At 40.1% G+C, this 26,714-nt stretch overlaps 1 protein-coding gene across 1 annotated transcript in view; it reads right to left on the minus strand.

The window, feature by feature from the left end:
- mmp15b (matrix metallopeptidase 15b) overlaps positions 1–25,851 on the minus strand; it is a 36,001-nt gene extending 10,150 nt beyond the window's left edge. Inside the window, exons 1-7 of the mRNA XM_008404894.2 lie at positions 24,996–25,851; positions 15,028–15,176; positions 14,677–14,799; positions 14,254–14,561; positions 8,976–9,137; positions 5,547–5,731; positions 3,457–3,595 (exon numbers count right to left, since the gene is read on the minus strand). Coding sequence (XP_008403116.1) covers positions 3,457–3,595; positions 5,547–5,731; positions 8,976–9,137; positions 14,254–14,561; positions 14,677–14,799; positions 15,028–15,176; positions 24,996–25,115 — 1,186 coding nt within the window. The 5' untranslated portion in view covers positions 25,116–25,851. The remainder of the gene's footprint in view (positions 1–3,456; positions 3,596–5,546; positions 5,732–8,975; positions 9,138–14,253; positions 14,562–14,676; positions 14,800–15,027; positions 15,177–24,995) is intronic.
- Positions 25,852–26,714: the final 863 nt, after the last annotated feature.

Raw genomic sequence — 26,714 nt, forward strand, 5'->3', positions numbered from 1 at the left:
TAAACACATAGAAACACGGATCATGACAGCAAGAACAAATGATGTGTTGTTAAGTAATCAGAAAACACATCAACAGCAAGTATGGCATCACTGAGTAAGAAGTTTGTGTTTGGCTAATAATTATAAATTAGGAGCGGCTGGTCTTCTGTCAGACTACAGCTTTATTCTCACTGAAAGAACGATTTTACTGTTTTAGCAACATTAGGTTTTAAAGAGGAGGTGCTCAGTTTAAGGATTATGTTCTTTTGTTTTGCCTCAGTCTTCTTTACCCATCTGTCAGAGCTAATCACTCTAATATTTATTATGTAACCCCTGGAAGCATCAGACGTTTCCAGGGGTTGTTTTGGTACAATTCAGATCTAAATGTAATCGATTCTAGAAAAATTAATTATTCAAAGATACTCATTTACATTACAATCCATATAAAATGACCCATTCTCATTTACCCAAATTAAGCAACTTCTTTTTGCAGCAGCCTCTTGCGAATGCATCCGGAAAATACAAATGCAACGTTTTTTAGTCGTCAAAATTAGACTTAAAGGAAAAAAGATGAAATCCGTAACGCTACAAGCTAACACTACAAGTGACCCTGACGCTTGAAAGCAACTTATAAAAGTCAGTGTTAACACTTACACAAAGTATCTTGCCTACTGTTTAGACAAATAGCAAAGTCATTGTGTATTTTTCTAAAAGAAGGCTGAATTTTTTGGTTTTGCGCTAATTAGAGAGGTTAAGGGATTGCCTCAATGTGCCTATAAAAATTCCTGCCATGGTATTGAAAATAGTATTTAATATTTAGTGTGAAATTTGAGTATTGTTAAGTTTAACTTATTTCTTTATTTTTGATCATCCCTCTACAATCCCAGTAGGTTTTGTCTTGGCAAGCTGACTAATGTACAAATATATCAGGAGCTTGTCATTTTGGCCCTCTGCCATTTCATAACACTTTTTTGAGTACAAGATAGAGCTGTCTGCTATGGGACATTTTGTACCCTCACTGTGTCAATTTCCACAAGTTAGAGGACATTTCAACTGACGCTTCAAAGTCATTGTCATTGTCTACTGTACAGAAATATGGTCACTTCCTGTCAGTAAGGCAAGATCCACTAGCAGGAAGTTGCTTAGAGCTATTTTGATCAGGGGAAGTTATCTGTCATAGTCTATGAGAGAACTGATTTCTGATATGAAAGTATGAAAGAATGAAATAGTAGAGTGTGGGTATAAAATGGGGGGAACAAATTGGGTACCTTTGCTGCAATTACAATGAGAAATTATACAGTTCAGTTGGGCATCAAGAGGAAAATGAATGAGTCTGTAATCCATAAAGTTGAAAAACAGTCAGTGAAACTCAGACTGACAGTTGACATTACTGACGATTCATTTTATTGGTGACTGATGTACAAATGTTCTCAAATGCAGCAAAATGCCTGCTAACCGAGTCACTGCAAGATGTAGAGCAGTAATTGGCATTTGCATCATTCTTGGCTCATTTCACATAAACACAAGCACAAGAGAAAAACTGACTGCAGTGACTGCAAAGAAAAGGAACACTGACTGATCGGATAGGCGTATTTTTTTGTTTTTTTTCTTTCTAGGAATATACGTCCCTTCTTCGTATTGAGCTGTGAGGTCTGATGTTCTGCCCAGCGCCTTTTCTCCTTGTCTAGCCCTTCCTTCACTAATGGCTGGTAGCCAAGTGTCACGCCGAGAGGCTCGCCAATGACATCATTCTCCTCATTATCAACAGCTGCCCCCAAAGCATGCAGTCCTTCAGAGTGAGGCAGAGCTAAAGGCAAAACGCTTCCTTTTTCATTCAGCAACTTCCATTGAGAGATATAAAATGTTATCTGCTCTCTGAGACTGACAGTATAAAATAACAGGCAGTACAGAGAAAGATTTATGCATTTATGCATTACATACTGTAATTCTCTTAGAGGGAAACCAGAAGGTTCATAAGCTTTTCAAAGAAGGTCAGTGACAGATGTGTAGTTTAGAATACGGAGAGCAGGTCACATTTTTGATAACGACTGCCGTTAAAATTGTACATTTTCAACAAATCTAAATATTACATAGTGGAAGTTTGTGTTAGTGTACAATTATTACTGTTAGTTAGCTTAGCGTTGGAGTCTAATTTGACTTTGACTTTAATTCAGGTGTTTTGGAAGAGGAATGCATCTAAAAGTTGGGAGTATAAATTAGGCCTAGGACTTTAATGTGCTAATTTTGATTGATTAATTGATTACACAGATTTTAATGCGTTAAAATTTTAACGCAACTATCTGGCAAATGTACTCGGAACATTTGAGTACAAAAGTTCCAAGTGGAACCTTTGTACTCTAATGTTTCTGGTAAACCTGCAAATCTGAAGCACAAGCTACAGCCGCAAATAACAGCGATGGGAGACAAAGCGGCTTCTCTTCCCCCACTAGGGGTTCCTTTTTGCTTCGATAAAATGACCAGATGGGACGGTGGAAAAGACTATTGTTGTGTTTAAGTTGTGCTAAACGCAGTTAGGCTATCGGTGAAGATATTCAAACCTAAAATTGCATCTCAATGCTAAATATGTAGCAACAGCACCGACATCCCCAACGCTAATGCCAGTGACCACAGTCCACATTTCTACAGAAGGGTTTTTTCAAAGTTACATGAATAATCAGGGATTCCTGAAACACTGAAAATCTGAGTAGGTAGAACAACACTTTGCACCAATGTGATGGTTAGAGAACCTGCATAACAGATTCAAAACATAACATATGTTGAGCTCATCTGTCTATTTACTCAATAATTTTACAGCAAAAAGGGTTTTCGAATTGAAGATTTTCTTATTTTGTTGACATATGGTTTTCGACTAAAATCTGATTAATTAATTCACTCAAACATCTACATCAGGCCCCACCATTATTTAAAGTCGTCTTGTTTGTGAAAACTGATTTATGCATCAGAGATCCACTCATCAGGCTTTTCCCAGTTTGGGGTTTAATTGGTTGATTCCAGTTTTGTCCAATTGCTTTCCTCCTACAAACAACTGTGAGGACCTAGCAAGAAGAATGTGCTGAAAGGTCTTTGTTTTGGTGTGATACTTTTGAATCCAGAAAATGAAGGGATTACAAGATTGTTCCCATTTATGCACCAAAGCATAAGAGCATGCTGTTGATTGTAGACAGAAAAATGGTGGAAGTTCTTAGTTTTGATGGATTTTCTGATCACCACCCAGAGCCAATCAGTGAAAATGTGCTGATCCTGATCTCTGACCAATTCGTTGCTGTATCTCCACTTTTTATCACATAAAAACACATTACTCCAGGGCAATAGCTGGTTACTTCCTGTTATTTCAAGCAAGGATAAAAATAATACATAGTAAAATAGTAAAATACCTGTAAGAATAAGAACACTGTTTTTAAGCATGATTGCCCTGGGCAGCATGCTTCAGTGTGTCTTTTCAAACTTTCTGCTTACCTTTAAAGAAGACGAACCGGCCGTCGTGTCTCTCGTAAGCGGCATCGATGTCACCGGGCAGACCCCTCCAGAAGTGGCCAATGGGCATGGGGTAGTTATCCAGCACCCTGTTCCTGCGCACCCTCCAGAACCACCGACCCTGCAGGTTCAACATCGCGGGTGTGAGTCCTGGCATTACTTAGAACATGCTGGAAAAAGCAGCTTCTGTTCATCTTCACACCTTTAAAACACATCAAACCCAATGAATCTACAAATTGGTAATATAATAAAACCTGACTAAATGCTGTATTAAAAGGGTGCAAATAGTTCCAGACCAACATTTTTCACTGGTCACCAAGCTCATGTAGCACTGAGGTCACACACACAGCAGTGTGTTCAAACTCTGCGGTCGTTATGCCAATTAAACTGAGCGGTAAAGGATAACGAGAGCAGAACGGACAATAAAACAGCAACAGCAGAAAACTGACAGGCTAATAACAGTTTGATGGTTCCATCACAGCCCATTACTCCCCTCTCTGCTCGTTACTCTGCTGCTACATCGCATTTTTCATAAACTGCTTTGTAATTTTCACTGTCAGGTTAACAGCACAAAACAATGAAAATCACCTCTGTCCTATTTTACACAATCATTTGGTACTACTTTGGATCTCAGACAAACGCTACTGACTCCAGTAGACCTACTGTCACCAGAAGACTGTCTGATCGTTTCTAAGTGTTGAGTCAGCAGGAGAACCTTCTTGATCTGTAAAACAGTAAAACACTCGGCGCTCGCTTCTTTCTGACAAACACACCTGGTTTCGTCCTTTATGCATGACACAGGAGGATGGATTCATCTGTTTACCAGAGACTGATAAAAATCCATCTTGAATGTCTGCCAGACTTTCAACAAATAACCAACAAATGTAATTAATACACAAAAAAACAGCTGAATAACAAATTAAGGATTGGCTACAAAATTGTTAAAAAACTGATTTTCCCTATAAGTGAAGTAATTCTGATTATTCAAAAGAAGTGAAACTCAGTAATATTTTTTAGATTTTTGTTTTTGCTCCGTGTATGAAAAGGGGCAGGACTTTTCTTTATTAGTTATTTTAATGTGCCTCAGATCACGTTCAGATCAGTCAGCTGGCTGAGATGAAACCCTGAAGCGCAGAGCTAACTCTCTGACCGTGAGCAGCACACGTCCAGGCAGCCAGATGTCAGGCCACTGTGTCTGCTGCTCTGCATCAAACACACCTACTCTCTCAAATAAGAGATGCTCACAGACTGACCTGTGTGTTGGGAGGAGCAGGCCCCCGCTCCGGAACAGACCTCTATAAATCTACGTTTCTTATGCAACTCTTGTCAAGAGACGACTCTTTTATAGCTTTATGTTTTGGTACATTTACATTTCGGCGGTTTCCTGGGATCCAGTGGAATCGCTCTTGGATATGTTGAGACGCTGATGCAGCTACTGCAGCACCTCCTCTGAAACACACCATTACTCATGTTGTGCTGCTGCTCTCAGACTATCACCAAATAAGTCCTGGACATACCAAAACAGTGTTGCTGAAATTTCTGTAAACTCCAGCCTTGAAACAAATCCCGGGGACTTCTTGCATCAGTGACTGGTGACCGGTAAGTGTTGCTGAAGCACCAGCTGATTCATAATGACAAACCACCACAAGACTGGAGTGCATAGTATCAAACAAATGTCTTATGAGAAACATGGAAATCTAGCTGGGAGGAAAACCAGTCAAGAGCAGAAGGATGGGATTGTATTGTGAGCAGTCAGACAAAGCTAGGAGATTAGGTAATAGCTTACTCATGTCTAATGCCTTTTAAATGTTTTGTGTGGGTCCAGAGGCTAGTAAAGCAAACACCTGAACACCCCCAACTCTTCCAGCAGGGCCTGTATCTCATAAAAGAGCGCCGGCCTGTTAGTTTACAATCCACAAAGCCCTGATTGAAAGCAGACCTGTTCTTGGCTGCGCCACACGTCCTTTCTCTTAAAGGACTCCATCTCCAAGCTCTGATTTTTCTATGAGGAATGAAACCTCATGTCCGGTCGGGTGTTGGACCTGACCCTAAAGATTCGTCGAGGAATTTACCTTAAAAACGAACATCTCTCCGCGCAGCATGGCAACGGTGTCGAAGTTCCCCTCGCAGATATTGGGCCCGTAGTGGTCGGGTCTGTCGGTGGTCCTGGGGCGGGGGGGATTCTGAGGTGGTCTGGGTTCTGGGCGGCGAGCTGGCACGGTGGGCAGCGCCTGAGTGGGAACGCCGTTGGGTTGACCTTTAGAGAGTTACAGAGCGGGGTCAGCTGAGTCAGCACAATAATCAATATATTCTCTGTTTGGTTTGCTTAACTTGCTGAAACTGATTCAAAGCAGAACACTAAACAAAATTTACATATATGCCATACCATTTCTTCATATGTAAAGAAATGGTATGACTGGGCAATATGGCTGAAAAACAAATAAGCATTTCATATCATTTGATAGATAAATATTGATTAATTTTTTGTTTTAAATATCTGAAATACTGTTAAACTGGTGATCTTTCCTGTTTTATCCACCACAAATCTGGAACAAACTTCCAGAAAACTGGAAAACAGCCAAAACACTGAGTTCCTTTAAATCTAGACTAAAAACCCAACTATTTAGAATTGCTTTTGAACAATAATAATTGGAACATATCTGATGTGTACTGATGATCTTCATGATGGCACCCCTCAAAATATAATTATTAGAGGTGTGCCGATCGATCGGTCACCGATCACAATCGGCCAATTTTTGTGAAAAAATGCATGATTGGTGATCGGCGATCATTGGCTCTTGTTGCCGATACCGATCACCTGCATCTCATTTCGCAGCCAGCCTGTGCAGCTGGTCTCCTCTTTCCTTCACACTGCGCAAACGCGCAGCAACAAATACTAAGTGATGTGGAACTATAATGCTCTGAGTGAATGGGGAAGTTTGCGTGTTGCGGCGGAAAATTGAAGCATGTCAAAATGCAACAACACGACAAAGCTAATACGACATCAAAACAATGCCATACTTGACGGAGTTTGGCTACATCGAGGCTCACTGCAGTAAAAAAGACATAYGGAGGATCAGATAGCAGGTAAAGCAGCGCACAGCTACAAACACTCACCCGGATTAGCATGATGGTCAGAGTGCTAAACAAATAACTCGCAAAATTATTTAAGTCTTCGAGCTGCGATGTAAGACGCTGGTTCTGCTCTCGCTATTGATCCGCTGCTACGCTACATCGGTTCAACAGCCGTCTATTGGGGCTACAGGTAGTAATATTTCACAGACGGAGCGCCGCTTCTGCTCCACCTGGTAGTGACTCTCACACCAAACCTCTGTTTAAAGCTGCAGCATCTAACTTAAAAAACATTTTACATACGTATTAAAACTTTCGCTGTCCTAACATGAGACAGATAATCTCTAAAAAAATAATCGATCTCCTCCCTGCTCTGCATAATTACTCCGCTCAGTCAGAAACAGCCACTCAGAACTAGCAGTAATCAGCTAGCCGCCATGCTATCAGGAAGTTTTCATTCAGTAACTCAGGATTGTTTATTGTAATGGATCCTGTATTTGCCTTTGAATGTTATGCTTTATAATTGAATTTTTTTGGCAATGTTGAGAGGTTTTATTTTGACTCTTTGCATTATTTAGCCTCTTCAGAGCCTTCATATGTTATCAGTCTGTTAAAGATAGTATTACCGATAGCAGTACAATTTGCAGAATGCCTGTTTTGTTTAGTTTTCTTCTTGGAATAAGTTATTAAAAACAAGTTTTTGTCTAAATTAAGGTGAATTCATGGTTCCTTTTTCCACATAATATAACCGGTAGTGTTTATGATAAAAAAAATAAAATAAATAATAATTATGTAATCGGTATCGGTGATCGGCCCTCATGGGTGATCGGTATCGGCAGGAAAAAACCTTATCGGCACATCTCTATTAATTATTGTTACTAGTCTTTCAATTAGTGACTGTATGATGTTTATATGACTTCTTATTTTTGTGTTTTTATGATGGAATGCACTCTGAACTGACTTGTTGCTGAAAGGTGCTATACCAATAAACTTGACAAATTGATTGATTGATCATATCTATTACAATATGTTGGTATTGATATACTGTCCACTCCGAGGAAATGGCTAATTTAATTCAATATAAATGACATAGCATATAAATTAACCTTTTACTTACTAAATGTATTTATTTTTTGGAAATCCATCGTAGTAATCATTATTAACAATCAATTTTTGAAACGTTGTTTATACTTTAACAAATAAAATGTCAGAAAGTTGAAAACTAAAGCTTCTCCTTTGAACAAGACTCATTTATTCCTGTTGCTTGTGAAGATGTAAAAAGAGAAGTTAAGATGACTCTTATTCATACATACTAAAATCTGAACCAGCGCCTCACTAGAGCGTCCACACACCTTCAACTTGTTCACAGTGTGACACAATAGTAACATGATGCTGTGGGAAAGCTGGTCAAACCTCATCAGAATATGGCTGGAGACGGAATGCACACAAATGACTGGAGGTTACAAAACAATGGAGACTAGAGAGACTCCCTCATAGTTCATTCAAATTGACGCGTGGTCACAAGGTTTCTGAACGATTGTGTTCACAGACATGTTTCATACACTTTAGCTTCAGTATATATCACGCCCTGACCCAACAACGTCCCAATTTCTATCCAGGAGTTTTAGCCGTTTGATAGTCTTATTATTATACTAGTTATATAGAGAAGAATCCTACAAACGTACATAATGCCTCACCGCGTCACATAAACACTCCTTATAAATATTCGTGTCTCCTGCAGATCCATGAACTGGACAGTGGAAGACAAATATCAACATTGCTGACTCTGGATTCGTTTCAGGGCTCTTTGCACAGAGCTCTATGGAATTGTTTCCATGCAGGTCTGGTGTGGAAAACGGGAGGTGGTTGCCTGGATTTCAGCACTTTGGATGAAGTATGGGGGAACCTTAAGGTTGAGCAATTAGTTGCAGCGGTTTTGGTCAAAGAATGTCGTGTTGGAGTTGCTTAGTCAAAATCTAGACGTATCAAATTGAGAATTTGCAGCAAGACTTTGCAAACTGATTTTCTCAGACACTTCTTCCAATCTGACTCATTTTTGCTTCATAGCACCATAAAACACCTGCAGCTGTATTTGTAACAAAAGACGACTCAGAGGGGCAGGGTAAAAACACTCATCACACTCTTCAGATTTTTTATTTCATTTCTGAAAGCATTTTAATGATAATGCATCATTATGTTTCCCCTTCATACTTCAGATTGCTTTGTTATATAAAATCTTCTAGTTTGTGGATCTACAAAATGTAGAAAAGTTTAAGAGGGACCTATATTTTCCTACTTTTCTAAAAGCACATCCTGACATAACCTGACCAAAAGTACATAAATCCTTATTTCCAATACTTTTGTAAGGGACATTGTATGAGTTTAAATGACAGTGAACTGAGTAGTAGAGTGGAAGGGTTAAAGGTTACCGTAGATCTGCTGTATGCCTTGTCGGTCGTCGTCCGGAAGCTGGAAGTTATCCGTCTCCATCCACTGGTAGAAGGGAGCCATGATGGCCAGGGGGTTACTGGAGTGCTCCAAGCCCAGGGCGTGGCCCAGCTCATGGACCGCCACCAGGAACAGGTCATTACCTGGATCAACACAAAACACGTCAGCGGACAATCTAAACCCAGGAGCTAACCACTGAGCTGAGGATGTCTAAAAAAAACCTCAAAGAAATAATTTGGCTTAAAAAAAACCCAAAAAGACTTTATTACTTTATTGATCCCAAAGGGAAATTGAATCAAGACTTACTTTTATTGTGCAGCTGTGGGACAGAAAGATGAAAATCGGTATGTGTCACGTTTAAGACTGAGTGTTCCTTATTTTCTCCTCCTCTCAGTGATCAAACAGACACAGCTATGCTAATGACAGCTGATATGAATCAGCACACATTCCTGTCCCATTAAACAGGTCAAGGAAGTAATGACCCCATGCACACTGCCAAAACACAAAATCGAAGTATCGTTGGTCTAGTTGCTGGTACAAATATCTCTTGAAATACAACAAAACTGACTTACAGATAACTTTTCAGCAAGTTATCGGAGCTTGTTTTAAGCCAAAAAATTTCTTAATATTTATTTAAAAATGTACTAGTTCCATAGGTAGAATATTTCACTTACAACATGGGAAAATGTTATTTTTATAAATGAAATGGCCTGCCAGTGATAATTCCTTATCAGTAATAAGGAATAACATCTAAAACAAGCTTCCTATTGTGCTGAAAGTTACTCTTACGATATTTCTTATTTCCAGAGTACTAAGAAATTTGCAGTATGAGCTAGATCAAAAATGCTTGGTAATATTTTGTGTTTTTGCAGTGCTGCAGTGTACACGTTGCACATCTCAGATCAGAAGAAGTCAGAGAGAGAAGAAGGAGGGAGAGACTGAGAGAGGAAGAAGAGAGAGAGAAGGAGGGAAAGAGAAATAGAAAGTTTCGTAAAGGTAAACAACACATTTATCTCCAGCATGTTCCTGTAGGTTCGTATCTGAAGGGAAGCCAAAACAACGGAGGGTATTTTCTCTAACTCTATACCTCTTTGTTCTTCACCCGGTGCCGTGAACCCCAATGAACTTTGAACTTGCAAAGTGTTATGTCTGACCCATAATGAGCTGCACTGATTGGTCAGACTGGCGTGAGTGACATCATGTTTTAAAGAAAATGACAGTGACTTCACTGCTGTGCATGCACCAGAGGGTAAAACACAACGATCTGGTCTATCTGTTCATTTCCTCTCAAACACACACAGACACGGAGTTACCCCCCCAACCCCTGTCCCCTCCTCCCCCACCACCTTGTGTACTTTCCGAGTCACATGCAAGTCCTCATGGAATGCTGAGATACAGCAAATACTTCAGGGAGGAGAACAGCAACGGACAAGATAGAGTGCAGGAGATAGCCGGCGATGAACGAGGAGAGAGTGAGCTCTGGGTCGAGATAAAGAGGCCTTTGTGAGGTAACCGTGGCGACCCTTCAGCTGGACACAGAAAGGAACAGGAAACCTCAAATGTTTCAGTGCAGCTAGATGTTAGGCCAGTGAAGCTAAATCAGTTATGCAAGTTCACCATTTCGGTCTGTTGGCTTCTGTTGTTGTACATGTGAAGAAGCATTCACTCCCTTACATTTGATTCTCTTATTTTTTTATTTTCTATCAAACTGAATGGTTTTAGATAATAATATCAGGAAATGATAAGATTCATTTATTAAGGCATGATTACTGTAGAACCCTTAACATTCCTAAACAGAACAGGGCTGCAGCTAAGAATTATTTTAGCAATTGATTATTCTATCAATTGTTCTGACAATTCATTGATCAATCAGATAAAAATATGGCAGTAAAATTCAAGGATTCAAATAACTTTACTCAGTTACAAATTTAAACCTAATAAATAAATGTATTAAAGGGGTAGTATTATGTAGTATGCCATTTTATAGCATAATCAAGTAACTATGTTACATTCAGTAGTTAGAAAAATTATTTATATGACATTAAAGACTCTCTACCTCCTAATTTAACGCCTTGAAATTGGGCCTCTGTCTCTTTAAAAACGCCTGCTCTTTCTGAAGCTCCGCCTTCAGGAAGTCATCATAACATGGCTCCTCTTTTAACCCTTTATCAACATTTTCACCAAGGCTGCACTGAAGTAGCTGCTATAATGAGCTCAGCAGATGTGCAGTTCCACTAGGTATTTGCTAATTGCTGCTGGCTAGTCTGAAGGAGCTGAATGAGGAAGTAACAGTGGAGGACTGATCTTTGAGGTGGAAGCTTGGAAACTGCAGTTCAAGAGCTGCAGTTCAAGGTGAAGGTGGTGCTAGGTCTCACCAGATGTTTTGCAAAACTGAATGGTTGCTATGGAAAGCTGGATGGTTGCTATGGAGAAAGTTTCTCCTCATAACGAAAAACTGTCTCGTTTTATATGTGGTTACAACCAGAAATTGGTCCTGAATTTATTTCCATTTATTGCCCGTAACTGGCAGCTAAAGGCGTCCGTTCATTGGGAAAGAAAATCTCTCATTTTGAGCCGGAAGCCTGTTGTCATTTACTGTGACAGCCACAGAAAGTTAAAGATCGCAAATGACAAATATCAGTGTCTGATGTTTTCTAGGAAAATCCTGCAGTGTCACTGCTGCTCCAACCAAGCTAATTCTTGTCCTCTTTCGCTCACTTCCGCTGCCATCTCCTTTCCCTCTTCCTCCTCCTCGTCCTCTTCTCACTGTCTGACTCTAATAATAAGTGCATTAGCTTCCACAGCCTGCCGTCTATGGGTGGACCCGCGTGTCAGCGGAATCTGTCTGAATTATAGTAAAGTAGCAGCGAGGCAAGCAGCCTGGCATCTTCTATTGTGCACTCTGATAGGACTTACTGTCACACAGCGTGACATGTACTAGTCCTGTAGGAATTTTGAAGCTGTGCAAGTCATACATTTGTTCAAAAGCAGATCCAAACTGCTCAAATAAGTGGCAAACACATGCAAAATATGTGCAGCCAGAACACATCGTCTTACCGTAGCTAAAATTTGTTGTAAAAGTTTACAGCTAATGTTTCTGCTTAATCCCATTTCTAAAAGCAATGTGTGTGTTCTGTGTGTCAGAATTACCATCGAGCAAATGAAAGACAAATTTCGCTACAGCTTAACAGTAAAGCTAAGGCGGAGGAATGGATGATAGTATAAACCTTAAAATGAGGTTAAATGTTCTTTTTATCTTTTTTTGAGATGTCTTTTTAAATCTTTATGAACAGAGGGAGCAGATAAAACTCAGTTTGTGAGGTAACTAAAAGAAGGCCATTCAGCTGGAGAAAAAGAAAGATTTAAAAAGTGCTGGAAGTGAAGCAAATGAAGCTTTTGCTGACCCCAGTGAGCTGTTTATCAGCTGTGTTTTATTTTAACTCCCTGTAGATCAGTTTGCCTTTGAGAAGTGTATTTGTCAAAAAAAAAAAAAAAAAAAAAAAACCGGGTTCCCGGAGTTCAAAAGGCTGAAACGACACCTTGACAACCAAATCCGACCTTCCAAGCCTGCTGCTAGTTTTGCCAATACTGGTCGTGCTGTACAAAAGCAGTGAGCTGTGTGATGTCTGCGTGGGATTTTTGGATGAAAAGGAAGAGTTGTTTGGTTTAAACCAGCAGGGCTGATCAGTCACACTGTGCATCACAAGGTTCACACCTCTAATCTTTGATTTAATAACACCATTATTCACTTTTCAAAACACATTGAGAGCTCAGTCTGTGGCCAGGACTCTTCAACAGGGAACAGACTGATGCTCTGCTGTTCAAACCTTAAGTTTCATTTTTCTTATCTCTGTAAAATATAGGGTTTGAGGAAACTGTTAATTTGGTATAACATTCAATATTATCTAAATTACTGCAGGACCCAAAAAGAAAAAATAAGTTACAGTCATATTCAATAAATAAGAATATATGACACAATGAGTCTCGTTTGTCAGATTAAAAGTACCTTTTGAAAATTAGAACAGGTATTAGGTATATTTTTTATTAACCCCACATTTCTGTTTTTATTGGTCTGATGTTATATTCCACTTTTAAATGTCATGTTTTTATCAACTATAAGTGGAAAATCATCATAATTCACAGAAGTAAAGGTTTTCAAATATCCATTTGTGTCTAATTAATCTATATAAAATAAAATAAATGTTCATAAAATAAATGGACTTCAATAACATTGTAGCTTATTAAATGGCTCTGCATGTATTCACATTAAAACTGTCACAATCAGGTTCTGGATCAACTTCAGCTCAGAAGGCTCACGCTTTCTGAAAAAGCGCTACTTTTCATCCATAACCCTCCTGGAAGGCAGCAAACATTTCATAATTAAATGTGTATGTGTGTGTGTGTGTGTATGCGTGCGTGCGTGTGTGTCAAGGCAGACAGTAATTTGGTTGTACTTTGCTTTAAAGCTGTTTAAGCAGCGTGGCCCAACAAGGGGAGCGGTCTGCAGATCCCCCCGGGTGGAACACTCTCCCACTTACTGTGGGGTTCCACCGTCCCTGTGATCAGCTCTGAAACATCCCACACACACACACACACAGGCGCACACAAACCTAAATAAGAATCTCTAAGCCCCAAGCTCTGCATGAGGCTAGATTTGGTATCTGCGTCAGGAAATGTAATTAATTTTAGGGGTTGTGTCGATGACAATATGACAGCTTAAAGGAGACGAGGTAAGGGTTAGACTTTGATTTAAGTCCTTTAAAGTGCAAAAGAATCTGAAACTTTTCTACATTTTAGACCGTAACCCTCTGAATTAATGGCTTTTTAGCCATGATTTTTACAAAAAAAATATGAATTGGCGATGCAATTTGGAACTCCAGGAACAGTGATGCGGATTAGTCACAATCTGTGTTACCATCCAGTCATGAGTTTGAAGTAAACTTTTGAAAGGTTGCAAAAACAAACAAAAAGGAAACTGTGAGTTAGGTGTGTTTCCATCTACTGGTTTGGAGTGAATCAACCATGCTAGGCGAAGCATAATTTTGATGTTACATTTTGTTGTAATAAACAATGCGTAAGCTTGTGACCCAGCATGGACCACATGTCAGAAAAAACGAAGAGAGTCCTCCCATCCATGCTGGAGGTTTGAACTTAGAATTTGTTTTCAGTTTCATGCCTCTGGTAAAGCACAACCCTACCAGTGGTCATCATGTTTATGAGACATTATGACTAAAATCCTTAAAGCCTGTGATTTATTACCTTGCACATTGTGGTTCCCAATGGTCCAAGGTTCATCAGCATCGAAGTGCGTGTCCCCTCCCATCCCGGGTCCAGGGAAGTAGGCGTGAGCCAGGAAGCCACCCTCCCCGTCAAAAGGAGAGCTGTCTCCGTGAAAACCCGAAGCGAAGAAAATCATGATGTCCGGCTCTTTTCGACGTCCATATTTGATTTCCTGGTAGGGGATTTCATCAAAGGTCAGCGGGGTGACTCCCTCCCAGATCCTGAAGGCCCGCCGGATGGCCTCATATGAGTTGTACTCTCCGATTTTAGGAGTGTAGTTCTGAATGCTGAAGGGGTACGAAGAGGTATAAAGAGTGATTTAGTCAGATTAAAGAAGTAAAATAAAACTCTGAAGTGACTGTGGAATTTGCTGCTCTAAAGCAGTCAGTTTCTTTCTGTTACCTGTAAGTGAGATGGCTCTTGCTCCATTTATGTCCAGTGAGCGCGTAACGCTTCCGACGCACGTTGGTTTTGATCTGCCCTCCGAACTTGTCAGGCACACCGCAGCGGGGTCTCTTCATGGCGCTGAGCAGGTTCAAAGAAACCAGAAACAGGAAGGAGAGCTTTTCAAATATGGAGGACCCAAGTGAGAAGATGAAAGGGAGCATGACGTTACAAGCCCTGCTATGTTTTCTTCAAGTCCCTGACGTTGTAGTTGTACTTTCATGCTTCCGCCGTACAGCCAAGTCAACCATTGGTTCGTGTGTTTTTGTGAATGAGAAGGTCTGTGTGTATAGAGCTGTCAGTGCTGACCTGATGGTTTGAGCGTCCATCTGACCGGTGACCTCAAGACCATAGAAGCGTTGCATGTCACTGACAGCGTTGGACAGGATCTGAGCTGATCGCATGGTGGACATCTGTCGGTTGGCCTGGGGTAGGTACCCATACATCCTCAGCCATGACTAGGCGTAAAGAAGAGAACAACATTTGTAATTATTGTCTGATCCTTAGAGTTCATCCAGACACATTTTCCTCTGAGCCTGTTAAGCCAAAGAGTTTTACAAACTGAGCGGGTCACAATATGTCGTTGTCGGAATTTTCTGCTCCATAAACACTTATGTAATCATAACCCCCCTCCCCCCCTTTTTTTTTTTTTATTGGAACTTAGACCAACACAAAGAAAAACCTCACTGTGAACTGCAAAGTCAATATTCCTGCTGAGGTAGAAAAATGATCATCCAGAAGGGAGGGGCCATTCCAAATGTTACTATAAAGAGTCAAATATGCATTTGGAAGACGTAAAGGTTTTGAACTTTAACAACACATAGAATTCAAAATGTTGTAATAAATAAAAATCTGAAATATATGGCTAGGGTTTTTTTTAGCCTCTTGCACAAAAAACCCCAAACACACAACCAAAGCAACTATGTAAAATTTTAGATAAAAACATAAATGTGTGTTGGAATTGCGCAGTCCAGATCGAAATCCAATTAAGAACCTGGTTGAACTTCAAAGTTGTTGTTCATGGGTCCTCTCTTCAGCAAATATGGTACAAAATTCTGTTGTTATTGCAACAAAGGATTCAAAGCGTGTTGACTATTATTAGTAGAGTTCAATGCAAATGCAAAACACACTTTCTGGTTCTCACTTGTAGAAAACAGATTGACATTGGGTTGCATTGGACATTCTGACTGTAACAGAGTGAGGCCCACTGCACTGTGGGAATCTGTAGGAGGGCCGGTGGGGGTTTGGTGGGGCTGACAGATATGAGGGAGAAGCTGTGATACTTGACCCAATCACAGATGACGCAAAGTCTGCCCCACCTGTTCTACAGAAACCCAATATGGCAAGGGCATGCACTTACTCTCCTGCAGAAAGCCCAAACATACTGGACGGCTGGGACAGTAACATACTCTTACACATGGACACACACCCAGTGGTGGTGGGAAAAAGAATAAAACAGAAAGCTGTGCAGGCCTCAGAATCACACCCATCTTTCAGAGAAGACAGTGATGAAGGTCTGTATTTACTTACCCACTCCTTTGAGGCCATGGAACAAACTCTGCTCTTTCAGACTAAGTGCTCTGATCACATATCTGTGCTGCTTCACAAACAGGCTGGTGAGGGTGAAACCATTCCAGACAAAAAAAAAAAAAACTCACTCAATAAAGCCTCCAAGGAAAACCCCCTTTGATTTAATTCTCCCTGTTTTCCCTCTTCAGTTCCTACAGTCTATTGAAATTCAATATGCTCAGTGTTATGGAAAGGTCAAAGGGGAAGGTGTGCAGCGGAGAGGAAGTGGTATTACCAACTCCTTCCCGGGGGATCAAATTAAAAATATCTGTCAAGCCAGTAACATCCGACCTGAGCTTCACAAACCCTCAAAGCAATGCAACGCTTCGCCTGCATGTGTTCTCCTTCCATTACACCAACCTCTACGCTGTAGCTGGTGTAACATCATGCCTAACTGACCAATCACTGTAGAGTCTGACAGATGACCACTGTCCAACACCAAACTTTTGTCCTTTCCCAGCAGTTCTGGACAACAAATGCAACATGAAGGTCATGTTTTTATAAATACATCTAATAAATATGATTAAAGACCAACAAAGGTCTCTAATCATACTACGTAAGTGTTACCAATGTAGCTCAAGAGGGCTAAAATGTTGAGTTTGTGTTGAGATCATATGTCTGTTTATTCAATTCTTCAAGTTTTTAGTGAATTTAATAAGATGGCTTCAAGAAAAGGAGCGTTCGGAGTTTTCTGCACCTGCAGCAGGTCCCTGCCTTCACCTGTTGTTGCACATTGCCAGTCAGTTGGATATATCAGGACTACTACACTTTTATACTCTTGCAGAAAAAAAAATCTTTCTATTCACTAAAAATGATCAAACAGTTGTGGAAACTTATAACTTTTCTCCTACTGAAGCAACACTCTGGTATGAGTAAAGCAGCTGAAACTAGATGTCCTGTGATAGACATTAAAAACAAAGGTCAAATAACACTTTGCACCTGATGGTTCAATCATAGCAGATTAAAAATACTAAATATCTTTCGTGTTGGGCTGCACAGTGGCGCAGTTGGTAGAGCTGCTGCCTTGCAGCAAGAAGGTTCTGGGTTTGATTCCCGGCCCCGGTCTTTCTGCATGGAGTTTGCATGTTCTCCCTGTGCATTGTGGGTTTTCTCTGGGTACTCCGGTTTCCTCCCACAGTCCAAAAACATGACTGTCAGGTTAACTAGCCTCTCCAAATTGTCCCTAGGTGTGAGTGTGTGTGTGCATGGTTGTTTGTCCTGTCTGTCTCTGTGTTGTCCTGCGACAGACTGGCGACCTGTCCAGGGTGACCCCACCCCTCGCCCGGAACATTAGCTGGAGATGGGCACCAGTAACCCTCCCAATCCCACTAAGGGACAAGGGTGTACAGAAAATGGATGGATGGATCTTTGGTGTTGAGAGTATATGTCTATCCATCCATCCATCCATTTTCTTTCACCCTTGTCCCTCAGTGGGGTCGGGAGGGTTGAGTATATGTCTATTTATTCAATAATTTATCATCCAAAAGGATGTATTGAATTAAATGTTTTACATGGTTTTTGATTAAAATGTGCTTAATTTTGATTAATTATTTACACATCCTGCAGTGAACTCCATAAAAATTCCTATTATTAGTTTTTAAACTATAAAAGCAATAAGAATGGGTGGTTCCTCTACATGTTTTCTTCTGCATAGAATATCTAAAATTGAATGGTAAAATTATTTAAAAGTAACTTGAAAGGGTTTTTTAACCTCAAAGTATGAACTTTCTATTTTTAAGTGGGCCTTAATTTTTCAAACTAAAAGAAAAATAAGTTTTTTTCCCCTTGTAAAGCTGAAAATAGAAATAAACTTTCAGAATAAAAACCCTAACAAAAAACATTTTATAATCTTTAATTTTTACATATAGGTAAATTTACCAGCTACATAGACATTTCCTCACAGCTTTCTTTATGTATTGCTCAAACCATAGGAGTGCTCCCTGACCCTGACCTTTGACCTCCTTTATTCTGTTAGGCTTTTAAGCAAAAGTCTCAGAGAACCTCTGAGGTAGTTAAGGGATAAGCAGTTCAAAAGAAACGACTGAATGGATGACTTCATCCATGACTGCTGCAGAAGATTCTGATGAAAAACCAAACTTTTTAAAAGTGGGTTTTAAAAGGCCGCTACCTTCATGATGTTGTGTTATAATGCTTGGTTAGGATGAAGTTTAACAGCGTTGGGCCTCAGGCATCAACTTATTTAACTTGAGGCACTTCCAAAGGTCAGTCATTCATACACATTTATGAAGAAAGGCAGCCATGCTTTGTTGGAGCTGCTGCTTCATCTCCAATTCATTTTCTCACAAGTTTTATTTACAGGTTGATCGTTAATTATTGCAGTTCATCCATAAGTGATTTTATTCTCTTTAACAAAGTCATAAACACCAGAGAATATTTTGTAACTGTTAGACCTTCTCTTTATCTTATGTGAACTGTTCTCCTGTGTGTGCGTGCGTGCGTGTTTGTGTGTGTTGGAGCATGAAGAAGTGCGCTGAGGGTTGAACTGGAAGTGACCCTGACCCACCTAGGATTTAAGATAAGGAAGTTTAGACCATGTCCAGTCAGCAGAAATCTGCCACAAAAAATTTCCGCCAAAGAACTCAGAAATTTTTAGATTTGTCTCAGACATTTCTATGAAAAAGACATTTCTACATTTCAAAAGTAGATTTGCTAGAAAAAAAATCAGAAATTGAGATTAATTTCTGAAATTTTCTAGAAAAACTATTTCTGAGTTTCAAAATTTATGACTTAGTGCTGCCTTAGCGCTGTCAATCAAACTAATGTCCTCGCTGCTAAATGTGCTAATGACGAAGAAACAAATTACTTTTACAGGAAACTGTTTATCCGCTGTCAACTGTAGCTATGCTGCCCGGAGCATTTTCAAAAGGATCTGCTAACACAAAGAAACTGTAGCGGCAGCAGATAGCAAGGGGACGAAAGAGAAGCGCCACATGAGATTGTGAATGACAGCGTTAAGACCTGCCTCTGGACTCTTACTGGTGTTTCTAGTTCGCACTGGGAGAAGACAGAGATAGATTTTTTTCACAGATTGTCAAATACCATATTGTAATGCTGTTTCAACAAATATATAAAAAAAGATTTTTCGTAAGTTACCTACTGCAGCTTTAACACCTGCACAAAAGCTCTGTACCAACCGGGGAAACAAACTGGTCCATTTGAAGCAGACAGAATGCGTCAGGTGTGAAAACACCCTCAGACACAAATTACATCTTAGATCGCCTACATGTTTGTCTGACTGCTGGGGGTAACACCTAATGAAAATGCTAACTTTCCACATATCTGTTGGTGTTTACAGCATGTGTGGTGTATGTACCAGTGGATTCCTGCAGCATCTGAGGCTGATTGGTCTCATCACGGCGTTTATCTGCTGTCAGATACAAGGGCAGGGTTGCAGAGAAAGAAATATGTCTGGAGCCCCTGAACCCCGCCTCCCTCATCAGAATCGTTAAAGCACCTCGGTCTGGACGCTTACCCTCCATCATCAGCTGGGCTGAATACAAAACTATCTGAGAAAAGAGAATGGCCTTGCAGCTGCATGTGTGTGTGTGTGTGTGCCCACCCGGTCTTGTCTATTAAATGGTCTTTCAAAGAGTCCTTGAGTCTACCTGCCAAAAACAGGCCCAGCAATATACTAGGAGTTGTAAAACCTGCCAGTGTGGAGACAGTGTGCATAAATATGTGTGTGCGTGCGTGTGTGCGCGCGTGCGTGTCTGTGTGTGTCCACCACAATGTCAGCCAAGATCCTAACAGAGCTTTTATTCTGAGACTTGGTCTGCTGCCATGTCTCAGACATGCAAGTCTTACTGAGAGGATGGATTGGAGTGGTGAGGGAGAAACACAGGCAGGCCGGGAACAAGAGGACAATTTCATTAGTTCCATTTTCTGATTTTCCCTGAAATACACATCAAGGGTAAGAACAAGTCTGGTTTTAGTGCTCAAGAGAACATTTAACTGTCTGTGGTAATACATGTATTAAGCAATCAAAATAGTTTGTTGTTGTCAATCGGTGTAGCAGTTAGCTCGCTTGGTGATTAAGAACTTTCCAACTGATTACACAAATATAAATGTAACTGCTACAATTACTGTTTTCTGGAAGTGAGGACCATAAAAGATTTTGCAAAAATCTTTTCTTCTGCTTATTATAACATATTAGTCATAAATGAGAAAATTTGTCTTCCTTTTAATCCAAACTATCTGCCATGTTGGTAACTGTTTTAATAGTGTTTTAATGTTTTTTCTTCTTTTGTTTAAATTATTTAAAGTTTCAAATTGCACAGCTGGAATAGAACTAACATAAGTGAGTCATGCCCTAAACGTTAAACAACTTGTAAAATCCACCATTATTGACTTTATTCTTTGCTTAATAAAGGTAATTTCCCTCCTGCTGTTTGTTTAACCTTCTGTTGTGAGTGGAATTAATACAGCTCCCAAAACACCAATTCGCTTAGTGAATGGATGGAGCAGGTCATCACTACATTCATGTTGCTTTCTGGACACCCTTGTCACTAGTGGTGTTGGGAGAGGTGCTGGTGCCTATCTCTAGTGAACGTTTCGGGCGAGAGGCGGGGTACGCCCTGGACAGGTCGCCAGTCTGTCGCAGGGCAACACAGAGGCAGACAGGACAAACAACCATGCACACGCACACCTAGGGGGAATTTAGAGAGACCAATTAATCTAATAGTCACGTTTTTGGACTGTGGGAGGAAGTCGGAGTACCCAGAGAGAACCCACACAAACTCCATGCACAAAGAGTCAAGATGCTGTAGACGTTTGAGTTGTGGATGAAGACAGAGTCTATTGTTTGTTAAATATACTGTCATACGATACAGAGACATTGTGTATCAATACTGCTGATATAGTATGTCTCATTTAAAAAATTGCCCTACTAAAGTTAGCATTCCTCTGCCCCATCCTGTTGCTACAGTGATGTGAGTATTTGGGGACGTGGGCATCGGCAGTCACTTGGGAGTAGTAGGGCTTTTGCTGGAATGTAAGGAGTGGGCAAGTTGCAGATACCAGAAACAAAGAGGTTACAGACTGAGGAAGTCGTCTATCGCAGCAATAAGTCACCAGTTAATCGTCCTCACTGTGCTCCTGCTGCTGAAACCTGCATGTTCACATCCACTTTATTCAAGCTGCTCTTATCACATCCATGTTTCCGTCTGTGTGTGCTCGCTCATCGCCGTTCTGCCCCAGCTCTGCTGCAGCAGACAACGGGCTCCATTGTGTTTCCTCAGATGCCTCAGAGTCGCAGGCCTGGCCTGCCTGAGCACGGCGCGTGCATCCAACTTAAGAACAGCTGTCACATTCAATTGTCACATGCTCCGCAGCTGAGATGATCCGCCACCATCCCCATTATTTATGACACTCCATCCTTCTTTCCAAGACTTATTTATTATACTCTTACAGTGATGTCTATCCTTCTTATGTTGAGGTCTCACTGATTTTCTAATAATCCCTCTCTGTGCACTCGGTGCTTTTAACCTCCCACTTCATCCTTTTTGTCCAGACAGAGTAGGAGTTGGGATTTCAGGCCAAGGCACAGTCTGAAGATCATGAATAAACTGTATGTAGGATTTTCAGTGAAGATGTAAAACTATCAAACACTTGTTTTGTTTATGTTCAGTGTAGTCTGCTTTGAAAGAAAGGAGTTTTCAACTTATTTAAATTCTGAGGCGGCTAATGATGATGACGTTGATCCAGGTTCTCTCGCTGAATTCATTGATGCTGTAGTATGCCAACATTAGCTGGAATCTACCTAAACTCGGTTGTTTTAAGGACTGGTAAATGATAGTGTTTTTTTTCTTGAATTTGGGCCTGAGAGTTTACCTCCTTTAGTTCTCCCGAGCCAAAACAGAAAAAAATGTGACATAACTTATCAGAACCACTAATATATTAAAAATATTATATGTCAAAGTTCTGAAGAAGATACCAACTTCAGAAAGGGTCAACTCTCAGTGTGACCCTGTGTTGACAAGCGTTAACTCCTGAAAAGCTTGTCAAAAACAGAACTGGTAGCCTCATGTCGCTTTTATTTAGTTGATTTTACTGTACAAATGGTGATAGGCTGGCTGCACAAACAGGCACGGACTCCTACACTTGTTCTTTTATTGTAAACCTTTTAATGAGGAAAGAAGACAGTGATGGATACCAGCCGTCAATCATAAGGACTGGCAGCCATCGGTGTATTCACAGATTTAAAGTGAACAATTTTTACATGGTAAGATTAAATGTCATATACTTCCTTAGTCAGTAAGCTTATCAAGATGCAATCAAATATTACAGTACGAAGACTCTACTTGCCTAACCATCAGTAACCATGGATAAAATGCCTCGCCATCATGTAGCCTACCATATGGAAAAAAAAGACTGGTTAACACCTAGACCTTAGTATGCTATCAAGTCTGTGGTGTAAGGGGAAACACCAATGTATGACACAGTGGAATAAATCATGTGGAGTGAATTCAGGCAAAGTTGACGATTTGATCAAATCAACAAACACATCAGGGGGGAGGAGGAATGGGTTGGTTCTAAGGTAGCTGAGTCTAACATTTGAAAATACCGCCGTCTATGAGTCCCGACTAAGTGTGCTTCTTCCACAGACAGATTAGCTCAACTTGAAAAGTCGAAGCCATGACAGTACAATTTTTATGACTGAGATGGACTGCATGCATCAACACGGATGCTATTCACGTTCAACAGGTGACATCAAGCACAAAGCAGACTGAGAAAAGAACAGATCAGGATTAGAGAAAAGACACTACTTATTTGTTTTTTAGAAAATGTGTGGAGACGTGTTTTTTTTATTCTATTTGGATCGTTTTAGACAGTATAAACCACGACATGATGAGTCCAGGATGTGGTGAAAAGTGTGTGTCTCTCAGGAGAACTCTGTGGTTCAAAGGAGCTAAAAATATGAGCTCATTAGTGTGGACATGGTCCAAGTGGTATGTGGCTGTGAAGAGATATGCTTAGGGAAATTTCTGATTAAACTCAATTTTAAAATCTTGTCCTATTAAAGAACTAGCTCAATTTTTACACACACAAAAAAATTATCAAAACTGTGTAGAAAAAGTTGACTCAAGATGTTGACAGATCTCAGTAGTTTATATTCCAAAGCATTCCAGATGTTAAAAGGTCACGAGGGGTCACACCAGCTGCCTCACAAACCTTTGCATTTAGCCACAAAAGTTTGGAAATGTCTCATTTGTCCACACACTGCAAATAGCTTTTGTCTTGTGTCTTAGCTGAGCACATTTGCACACTCTGGTTTGTTGATAGCCAAACAGATAAAGCTGTAACAAGACTGACAACCTGATCCCCAGGTCACTTAGTGTGTCAGGCATGCTCACCTACAATGACCGGGAAGTCTGCCAGTCTGTCTTTATCCCTCTGTCAAACAACACAGAAAAGCTCCAGCACCGATCGCCTTCCTATTAGCTGCGCTGTCAGCCATCATCTCTGTGGTTTAACTCTCAGAACAAACAAGCAAGATGGAAAACTGCGAAACTGACTCCAACAACAGTGCATGAGGCACTGCTTCAAGCCCAGACTTGATGCCTTTGTATCTACTAAACACTTCTAAATTATCTTTTTATCAATGGGTGCAAAGTGAAAGATAACTTCTGTTGTTGAAAAACATGCTGCTTGCCTGAAGAAAGACAGAAAGAGATTCTAAAGCAGAAAACCGAGCCTGAACATGTCTAATCACTAAAAGTGGGGAAATGAACGCATAAGCAACTTATGTAGGAGATGTAGAGATCAAAAGCTCAGGATTCCACAAATGTGTCAATTAAGGTAACAACTGTGAGACAAAGCTGTAAGCAGTCCAATTTAAAGCTTGCCACAAACCACATTGACACACCAAACACTTGGAAGAAGGACTTTAGGTAAGATAAGACCAGAATTTAACTTTTTTATTGTTCAATATGACAATCATTATGTTTGGAAACCAAACATCACCCTGAAAAGAAACATCTACGTGGTGGTGGAAGAACCATGGTGTGGGGGGATTGAGTGGATGGAAAGACAGATGGATGCTATTTTTTGGACTTATATGAAGGCTCATAATGTACTATTTAGATCCATTCATATGTTTGATTTAGAATGGTCCAGACCTAAATCTACTTGAAAAGTTTTCAAGACTCACAGATGTAATTTATTTATTTTTGCAAAGACTCTCCTTTACTAAAAAATAAACATTTATGTCCCAAAATATGTGAACCTGGTAGAGACACACCCGAAGTACCTGCAACTGGAATTGTGGTGAAAGGTGGATCTACAGACTAGTGTGAATTCAAATTCACCACACACCTTTCAGATTTATATTTGTAAAAACAAATCCAAACCATGTGTACTTTTCCTTTGACTTCACGCCACATATAAAACACAAACAAAACACAACTAAGTTTGTGTTCGTAATAAAATGTGAATAAGATAAAGAGGCATGAATACTTTCACAAGATATTGTTTATGACTGTGTGCTCAAACTTATTAGCTACACTGCTAAACAGCCACCGGTTATAACTCTATTATTAGAGACTATAGGCTTCTGACCGTATCCGAAGCCTTAAAACAGTGTTTTGTATCAGACCATATGTGATTCTTTGGCTAAACGTGTTAAATTGCCGACTCTTTCTGTGACTCGAATGCTCTCACATCAGTAATCAGTAATAGCTGAGTTTTACCTCGGCATTGAAGCCACTTTCATCTTCCGCTCCACGCGCTCCCATCGTGCACAGCCACAGCGCGAGCAGGGTCCGTCTCCAGAGCAACCAGAAGCAGCTGTCCCGTGAGGAGACGGCCATGATCCGGGCGTTTAACGGGGAAAATGAGCGATGCTTCTCAGGGGTTCAGCCACAAAGGTGCCTTAGTTTATGCGGATAAATCTTACTTAAACTTTCTTCTATACGCTCGCGCACAGTCTTCAGGAGAGCTCTTGTATCCCGAGAAGACGCTCCATGGTTACGTTTCAGTGTTCCTCTGAGATGTTGACTCGTGAGTCCGGACAGCTACACCTTCAGCAGAATGTTGCTATTGTGCTGTTATCTGTAATAGGAGTTGAGCACGTGAGCGCGCCCCCCATGTATTCCACAACAAAGTCACTGCTGGGAACGTGCGCTTGTCTTGTAAATAAGGGAGAAATTTGTGCCTCTTGTACGTTTTATTATTATTATTTTTATTTTTTTTACCTAGTTACTTAAGTGAGCAGCGTCTTGCAACCACGCTGAAAATCAACTGATATAGTAACATGGTCTCGTGATAATCCTCGGGAGCAGAGATACTGAAGTTGCCTGGATAAAGTTGAAACAAACAAACAAACATAGTTCGCCGCGCTCACCACCAATTCCTATAGCTTTAGCGATATCTGAGCAAAAATAAATTAGTTGCAGTTCGCAAAACAAAATGCGTTTGAGCTTATTTACGCTTCCCCCTGGCTTTTATGTCCAGTTTCCCTTTTCCCGGCTGAAATCCTCCTGGTTGGTGGCTCTCGGTCCTGTCCTCAGTCAGGGTCTGCGCTGTCACCCTGCTGGAGCCGGTGGGAGAGTGCATGCGGCACCGCGTGAGCGTCAAGCCAAATACATTGATGACGTATTCTTGATTTTCAAAATAAGTCGGACCGGACTGAGGCTGCCCTATATGGCGTCTTTTATGTTTCCAAAAACTAATAATAATAATAATAATAATAATAATAATAATAATAATAATAATAATAATAATAATAATAATAATAATAATAATACATGAAATGCCCAATGATGCGTTCCATTCAATTATTACACTAATTATTACAGATGAATAACACGTAGAACACATGAAATCGTTGACTTCGATTTAATTTTTTAAAGACATTTAAATTAGTTGCTAAATAGAAAAAAACAAATGCAAGTAATTTTTTTTTTTACATAGATAGCATATTTTCCCTAGTTTGGTAATATTTTAGTATTATTTTGAAGGTGAATCTATTACCTGGAGTTCGACATAAACCACTCCTCATTGTGGTTCTACCACAGAGCTCATACTGTCACACACAATGCAAATAAAGGCTGCTGGAAAGATAGGCTAATGTTAAACAGTGTTTGACATGGTGACCGCTCCCATAATTCAGTAACCAGCCTGAACTTCTTGAACATTTTCTAACATTTTCCTTGTTACAGCCACAAAGGGTTTGAATATTTATGACCATATGATAGTTCAGTTTTTCTTTTATTTTTAATTAGCAAAAATTGCTACATTTTTGTATTTTTCTGTCAAGATGGAATGCTGAGTACATTCCTGAAAAATAATATTAACTTTTTTTTTTATTTTAGCAAACAAATGAAACAAAGGGCAAAATATTTAAAGGTGGATCAGGTTATGTTTCTCTTTATTCCATAGCTACTGTATCCTCAAAACTGTTTTATTTT

This window comes from Poecilia reticulata, linkage group LG3 (genome assembly GCF_000633615.1).
Source record: "Poecilia reticulata strain Guanapo linkage group LG3, Guppy_female_1.0+MT, whole genome shotgun sequence".
Taxonomy (NCBI): domain Eukaryota; kingdom Metazoa; phylum Chordata; class Actinopteri; order Cyprinodontiformes; family Poeciliidae; genus Poecilia; species Poecilia reticulata.